Raw genomic sequence first — 7,166 nt, forward strand, 5'->3', positions numbered from 1 at the left:
TCCTGGCTCTCAGTGTCAAAGCGTCTTACCAAGTGTTGCATTTGTTTCCTTTTTCTGCTGGAGAACAGCACTTCTACTGCCAAGACTGACTGTTTCCTCTTTGTGACCTCGTCGCGTGTGCTGAGCTGTCGGCGGCGGATGGGTGGCGCTCGCTGCCTCTTCCGCATCTTCTTCTGGGCCGCGAACCCAAACCTACTGTACACCCGTGTATTGGGAGAGCAGACACCGAGAGCAGCGCTCGTGTAGGCTGCCAAATCGGTCAGCGGAAGTGGCAGGCGGGCCCGTCCTCAGGGATGCACGCAGCGCAACGGAGCGTGATCCCGGGGTGGGATGTGCATCCGGCATGCGCCTGCAAGCCAGCGGCAGCGACACCACAGCCACCCCGCTGCCGCCGAGCAACCATCAGCCGCCGCCACCGCCGCCTGTCGCTGCTGGCCTCAGCGGCCTCCATGCCCGTGCCTGACAGCAGCGGTAGCGATGCCTCGACGCCAGCGATCCATGAGCCTGATGGGCAGGTGGCCTCGCCAAGGCCAGCGGCGACAGACGCACCGCCCAGCACCTACACCGGTGGCGGCTTGTGGGGCTGGCTGCGGGCGCAGCAGCAGCGCACAGCGGATCTGCGGAAGCGGCTGGCCTCGCTTGGACTGGCGGCGGCGCTGTCCTATGGTGAGCTGGGGAGGCGGGGAGGCGCACGCTTTTCTTGTTGCAGGGGCTGCCACTCCTCAGAGGCCTCCCTACCAGTGCCGCCTGCAGGCATCTTTGATGCCATGACATACACCATTGCGTTCAGCCTGGCCTTCTTGGGCTACGAGGCCCGCACGGGGCTCAACCCCACCCAGAACGTGGCAGACATTGTTAAGATCTGCATCCTGATGTGAGGCGGCGGTTGCCGCCTGCTGCACGCGGCGGCATGCATCGGCCTGCAGCTGCACCACGGCGCCCCGCCTCGCCCTCACACACCCTTGCGGCCGCCCGCAGGTGGGCGGGCAACAACGTGACGCGGCCCTTCCGCCTGGCCGGCGCCGCCGCCCTGGCCCCCTTCATGGACCGCCTCATGGAGCGGCTGCAGGGGCGGCTGGGGCTGAAGAGCAAGGCGGGCGCCTTTGCCATCCTGGTCACCCTCATCGCAGGACTGGCTTTCTCCATACAGGGTGAGATGGGGGTGCATGTCGCCTCTTGGGTACCCCCCCACGCACAAGGCGCAAAAGCAAGCGGCAGGGGGGGCCGACAGATGGCCTGAGACAAGACCGTGCCGTGCCGTGCCGTGCGCCTTGGCATCTGGACGGCTGACCCTGGCCTGCCTGTGCCTCCACCTTGGCGGCAGGCGGCCTCTTCCTGTCGCGCTGGGTGCGGGGCTGAGTGGCGAGTGGCGGGCCCTGCTGAGGCGGCAACCATGCATACACCCCAGATTTCTGTTGCATTGGCGGCTTGGAAGGACCCCACTTAGCATGCCAACCGACTGAATTTCAAACTCTTGGAGGGAGCCAGCACCAGGATGCCTGTCGCTGGTTGAGCACCCTCTTGCCTGCCGTGCGCGCCTGGCGGCGGTGAGCGGCAGGCCTTGCCCTCACTTGCCCTGCTACGCCAAAGCAAAGCCAGCGGCTGCTCTGCCTTTGCACTAGTGACCAACTCAATGTAACATGACGGCAAGGCATCAAGGCAGGGCGGGAAGCGCAGCACGCGGGTAGCCGCCCACGTCGATGTCATTGAGAGGTGCCGATCAGCCCGTCCCGCCACCGCTGCCGCCGCCACCGCCGCCGCCGCCGCCTTACTTGGTCTGAAATATGTTTTGCACCATGACCCTGGGCACGCGGTCTGCAGCCTCGCTCAGCGCCCGCACCTCGCCGTCGCTGCAGCGGCGGCAGCACCGGGAGGGGCATGAAGCACTGAGCAGGGAACGCCGAACAGTAAAGAAAGGCGCACCCACACAGCACAGCACCGCGTGCACATGCAGCCAGGCCGGGGCGCTGGCAGGGGGCAGGCCCAGCAGCGTGGGAGCTGGGCAGGCGGCGGCGAGGAGGAAGAGTATGCGTGGACGGCGCCGAGGGCGGTGCCTGCCACACCCTTGCTCACACCTCAGCCGCCACCCCAGCGCCCCCAGGTTTTCCGTCGCCTGCCGCAGGTCCTTGGCGCCTGGGATGGGCACCGTGCCCTGCAGGGCGGGCGCAGCGGGCCGCCAGACGCAAGCAGGCAGGTCTGCAGGTCGGCATGCATGCACATCTGGCGGGCCCTGGGCTTCAGCCACCCGCAACACGCACAGCTGCTGGGCACCGCGGCCCAGCTCCCGTGGCAGCTGTGGCTGGCCGCCAGCAGGCCGCCAGGGAAGCGTGCCGGCGGGCCGCGCCGAGGGGTGGCGGCGGCAGGCCACAGGCCTACCTGGCACATGCACCAGTTGATTGCCACCTGCGACAGCGTCTTGCGCCGCCGCGCCGCCACCTCCCCCATCACCTCCAGCAGCGGCTGCAGCCCCGGCAGCACCTGCCTGCAGGTGCGGCGGGCCGGGTGGCTGGCCGGTCAGAGGAGCGTGCAGGGCTGGCGGCGAGATGCCCGGCGACAGCTGGCGATCGAGTGGCTGCCTGCAGGCGACAGCCACACCCGCAGCGGACCGGAGGGCCGCGCTCAGCTTGCCTGAACACCAGGCCGCGGGGCCCGCCCGGGAGGCTGCCGGGGTCTTCCGCGCTGTATTTCCCAGTCAGCATGCCTGCACAGCGTGACCACAGCGCGGCCTCAGCATGCTGTCGAGCGCGGCCCCCATACTGTGACGCAACCGCGGCGGCGCGGCGTGGCATGTACCGACTATAGCAGCCCCAGCAGCAACGCAGAGAGCAGCGAAGCATGCGGCTCGAGACAGCACACAGCACGCGAGGAACACAGACAGCTGCCTGCCAGCACGTGCCGCACCCAAGGCCAGTGGCGAATAGGCGATGAGGGCCACCCCCAGGTCGTCGCATGCCGCCTTGACAGATGCCTGCTCCGGGCCGCGGCTGCAGGCAGGGCAGGGCAGGGCAGGGCAGGGCTCGGGCGCCGGCGCGGCACGAGGCATCGGCCGTGCAGCGGCACACGCGGGAGGGGGTTGGCGCGGAGCGCCTCGCTGACCTGAGCTGGCGCCCCTTGCTCCCCACACACCACAGTGCACACCTCTAACCGGGCGCCACGCATGCATACACCAACAGAAGAAGACGAAAAGAAGAAGAACACACACACACACACACACACACACACACCTGAGCAGCGAGTACTGCACTTGTACCGCCGCCAGCGGCACGCCCCGCTTGTCAAGGTACGCCCCGATCCTGGCCAGCTGCTTGGGGCCGTAGTTGCTCAGGCCCACTGCATCCACCAGGCCCTGCAGGCGGCAGCCGTGTGTGGCGCCCCAGGCGGTAGGCAGCGGCGGCGGGCATGTGAGGGCGGTCACGGCGGTCACGGCGCGCGGCCATGCCTCTGGCCCTCTTGCCCTCCAGCCTGTCTGCTGCCCTGACCATCGCCTGCGCCTGCTGCTGCTTCGAAAGGAGGAACACCAGGGCTGCCTGCCTGCGCGGCTGCCGCACCCTGGCCAGCCAGCCACCTTCCCTTCTCACTCACCTCCTCATAGATGGCCACCAGCCCATCCCACATCAGCCGCTCCTGGAGCGGCGCATACTTGGCTGTGGACCAGTGCAGCTGCGCCAACGCCAGCTTCTCCACGCCGCACCGCCGCAGGCTGGCCCGGCACGCGCCCACCCACTGCGGCCAGGCGAGACGCGGGCAGGGGCGGGCAGCAGGGCATGGGACGGCGCCGCCAGCTGCTGCTGCTGCTGCTGCTGCTGCTGGTGTCGGCAGCAGAGCGCAGGCCCGGCCAGCACGCCGCCGCCGCCTCGCACCTGGGAGGGAGCCAGGCGCCAGGGATAGGCGGCCAGCTTGGTGGCGATCCGCACGTTGGCTGCTGCCTGCGGAGACCCCGGATACTCTTTCAGGAAGCGGCCCAGAAGCTGCTCGCTACGCCCGTTGAGCTTCCCCGTGCCTGCAGCAGCGGCGGTGGGACCGCATGAGCGCATGGTCGGCCGGACAGTACGCTGCAGCTGCTCGGCACGCCCCCTCCAGCCAGCCGTGCTGCCCATCTGCCGAGCCCATTGAATGCAGCTGGCAAGTGCGTGCGTGCCCACCATAGCTGTCTGCTGTGTCAAACAGGTTGATGCCTGAGGCCACCAGCACATTGAACACCTCCTGGGGAGGGCACGGCGGGGAGGCAGCAACGCGCGGATGCAACCTCAGTCTGCTGCCCAGCGCCTTGCATGGTGCACCTGGTGCGGTGCAAGCGGGACGGCTGCAGGGAGGGCCCACAGGCGAGGCAGGCAAGCGGCAGCGATGCCACGCCGGCGGTCCAGGCGGCTGCAGCGAGGCCGCCCAGCTTGCCGCACCTGCAGCTCCGTATCCATTGACTCGTCGTAACCCCACAGCAGCTTGTTCCCCTGCAGGGCAGCGCTCCGGGCGGCGGTGGTGGCGGGCCGGGCTGGATGCGGGGAATGGGGAGGGCACACCGGCAGCCCAGGGAAGCCTGCCGTCGATTCCAGTTCTGTCAGAAGCACTGCAAGGGGCGGCAGCAGCGGCCAGCAGCGGCGGCGCACCCAGCTCCAGGTGCCAAAGCCCATGGGCGACACTTTGAAGGGACCCATCTGCTGCATCTCCTGCGGACGGTACAGCGGCCGCTCCACCAGGCCGCTGCTGCTGTCTTCCTTGGAGCTGCCCCCAAACATGGGGAGGTCCTTGAGGATGGATTGGAAGAGGGCCTGCGTGGGCGGCGCCACGCAGCCCCGGCGGAGCGGCTGGCGTCGGGCGGGCGGGCAGCTCGGCAAGGCCGCGGCGCGGCGCCGGCCCCGCGTCCAGGCTGCCTGCTGCCCCTGCGCCGCCTGGCGGCCGGTGGCAGACATGTTGTGGATTGATGGGCAGGGAGACATAGACCCAGATAACTTGCGGTTTCGGGTGAGGACCAGACGCCTAGCGTGCAGGGGTGGCGATGCGTCGCGTGGATCCGCAGGCTAACCGATCGACCATCCACGACATCGCTGGCCGCCTGGGCAGCGCGAATTGACGTCCCAGAGACCCAGCAGTACAAGGTGTACCATCATGCGCCTCCTGGGCCGACCTTTACCGCGCAGCAGCAACCGCATCGCCATCGGCGCCCATCGACACAACCCGAGGGACACCCGCCAGCCTCAACAGCGCGGTGATGGAGCAGGCCTGAGTGGGGGAACAGCGCAGAGGGTTCGTTCACAGCTAGCAGGCGCCATGGGCAAGCGCTCACCCTCCAGGGACTCCAGTCCCAGCGCTAAGCGGCGCAAGGACGACAGCCGCAGGTGGGGCCCCTCGATCAGCGTGGCTTGTGGGGGAGTTGGCGTGCCCAGTGGGCGCTGGCTGTCGCGGCCAGGCGACCCGGCGCACGGCCCATGTTGATGCGGGCCGGGCGAGGGCGATGCCACCTGCACTGAGGCCACACCCTCCGCCCTGCAGTGACGACGACAAGAGCCGCAGCCGGGGGCACAGCAGAAGCCGCAGCAGGAGCAGGAGCACCAGCAGCAGCCGCAGCAGGTAGGGTGGCGGTGGCCGTGGCGGCGGCGGCGGGAAGGAGCTGCCGCACCTTTGGCCGTCGCTCTGCACCCTCCCTGTGGTTGCTGCCACTTAACCGTGCTCCTCCTGCTGCAGGGGATCTCGCAGCAGCCGAAGCACCAGCACCAGCCGTAGCCGCAGCCGCGACCGCCGCTCTCGCTCGCGTAGCCGCAGCCAGGACCGGCGGCGCAGCAGGGGCGACGACCGCCGCCGCAGCCGCAGCCGCAGCCGCAGCCGGAGGAGGGATGAGGGCCCTCGCGGTGGCGGGCGCTGGGGCGACCGCCGGCCCTCGCCGCCCCGCCGCGGCCGCTCGCCGCCACCCCGCCGCGTGGACCGCGGCGACGGCGATGAAAGGCCCGTGCGCAACGGACCGGGGCCAGACCGCAGGCAGATAGGCGACCGCAACGGCGTGGCGGCGGAGGCGGCACCGCCAGCGGAGGCCGCGGCGCCGGCCGCAGCACCCGAGCCGCGGGAGCGAAAGCCGGTGGCGGCGGGGCCCGCGGGCGGCGTCTACATCCCGCCTTTCAAGCTGGCCCAAATGATGGCAGAGGCGGCTGACAGGGAGTCTGCCCAGGTGCGTGCGGCGTGCAGGGCTGGGCTGCCGCCGCCGCTCCGCTGCGCCGTCGGCCGCGCTGCCGCCGCTCGCCGCCGGCGCCGGGCGTGGCTCCGTGCGCGGCCGGCAGCCGAGCGCCGGCAGCAGGCCGCCGGCTGGCCGGCGTTTTCCGCTGCACCCCTCCCTTCGCACGGCTGTCCTCCGCGCTGCCTGCGCATCCCTAGCGCCGATGCCTGACCCGTACTGCCCCAGTACCTTACCCGCACCGCCTCCCATTCTGTACATGTACCGCTCCCGTACCGCAGTACCAACGCATGACCTGGGACGCGCTGCGCAAGTCCATCAACGGCCTAGTCAACAAAGTCAACGCCGCCAACATCAAGCACATCCTGCCAGAGGTGCGCTGCCTCTGCTGCCCCTGCTGCGCCTCCTGCGCCTCCTGCTCCTGCTGCTGCCCCCGCTGCGCCTCCTGCCCCTGCTGCTGCCGGCGCTGCTGCACTCCCTGTCGCTGCCGCCCGCTGCGGCTGCGGCCGCCGCTGCGTCGCAGCTGAGTGCCGGCAGTCGCTGCTGGGCTGCCACGTTGCGTGTGCGCCGCTGCCGGCCCCGCCGCTGCCGGCCGCGCCGCTGCCTGCCCGCCCTCCTCGGCCCCTACCACGCCTGCCCCTCCGCCGTGGCTTGATCCCCGCCCTGCCTCACGCTAGCGCCCTCCGTGCCAACATCCCGGCTGCAGGTGTTTGGGGAGAACCTGGTGCGAGGGCGGGGCCTGTTCTGCCGGTCCATCATGAAGAGCCAAATGGCCTCCCCCTCCTTCACCCCCGGTGCGCCGCCGCGCGAAGCGTAGTTTACTGCATTAGTTTCTGTTGCTGCCGCCCGCCGGCAGCCCTAACGACACGGAGGTCGCGCTGGGTGGTGCGTGTGGGGTGGTGGGCGGAGCAGCGCGCGGAGGCAGCATGGGGGTTAAGGCGCCCGCAGGCTGCAGCATGGGACGGGGCCTTCCCGCTGCCCGCCATGCGTTTCCCTCTCCCTCCGC

General features: G+C 70.0%; 3 protein-coding genes across 3 annotated transcripts in view; 2 read left to right on the forward strand and 1 right to left on the reverse strand.

The window, feature by feature from the left end:
* Window positions 1-449: 449 nt before the first annotated feature.
* Window positions 450-1,359, forward strand: CHLNCDRAFT_133767 (hypothetical protein; the record flags this gene model as incomplete). The annotated part of the gene is made up of 4 exons (XM_005847488.1): window positions 450-666; window positions 754-874; window positions 979-1,151; window positions 1,325-1,359. The coding sequence occupies 4 exons, from the start codon at window positions 450-452 to the stop codon at window positions 1,357-1,359; spliced, it is 546 nt and encodes a 181-aa protein (XP_005847550.1).
* A 409-nt stretch (window positions 1,360-1,768) lies between these two features.
* On the reverse strand, window positions 1,769-4,733 carry CHLNCDRAFT_23295 (hypothetical protein; the record flags this gene model as incomplete). Its single annotated transcript, XM_005847659.1, has 11 exons — window positions 1,769-1,850; window positions 2,076-2,152; window positions 2,377-2,478; window positions 2,607-2,701; window positions 2,902-2,984; window positions 3,225-3,346; window positions 3,583-3,723; window positions 3,861-4,000; window positions 4,143-4,203; window positions 4,398-4,448; window positions 4,605-4,733. The coding sequence occupies 11 exons, from the start codon at window positions 4,731-4,733 to the stop codon at window positions 1,769-1,771; spliced, it is 1,083 nt and encodes a 360-aa protein (XP_005847721.1).
* A 532-nt stretch (window positions 4,734-5,265) lies between these two features.
* CHLNCDRAFT_52248 (hypothetical protein) overlaps window positions 5,266-7,166 on the forward strand; it is a gene marked incomplete at both ends in the record, with an annotated part of 12,844 nt that continues 10,943 nt past the window's right edge. Inside the window, 5 exons of the mRNA XM_005847489.1 lie at window positions 5,266-5,333; window positions 5,488-5,565; window positions 5,680-6,157; window positions 6,442-6,534; window positions 6,867-6,954. Of these exons, the coding sequence (XP_005847551.1) occupies window positions 5,266-5,333; window positions 5,488-5,565; window positions 5,680-6,157; window positions 6,442-6,534; window positions 6,867-6,954 (805 nt within the window). The remainder of the gene's footprint in view (window positions 5,334-5,487; window positions 5,566-5,679; window positions 6,158-6,441; window positions 6,535-6,866; window positions 6,955-7,166) is intronic.

This window comes from Chlorella variabilis (assembly GCF_000147415.1).
Source record: "Chlorella variabilis unplaced genomic scaffold CHLNCscaffold_10, whole genome shotgun sequence".
Classification (NCBI taxonomy): Eukaryota; Viridiplantae; Chlorophyta; class Trebouxiophyceae; order Chlorellales; family Chlorellaceae; genus Chlorella; species Chlorella variabilis.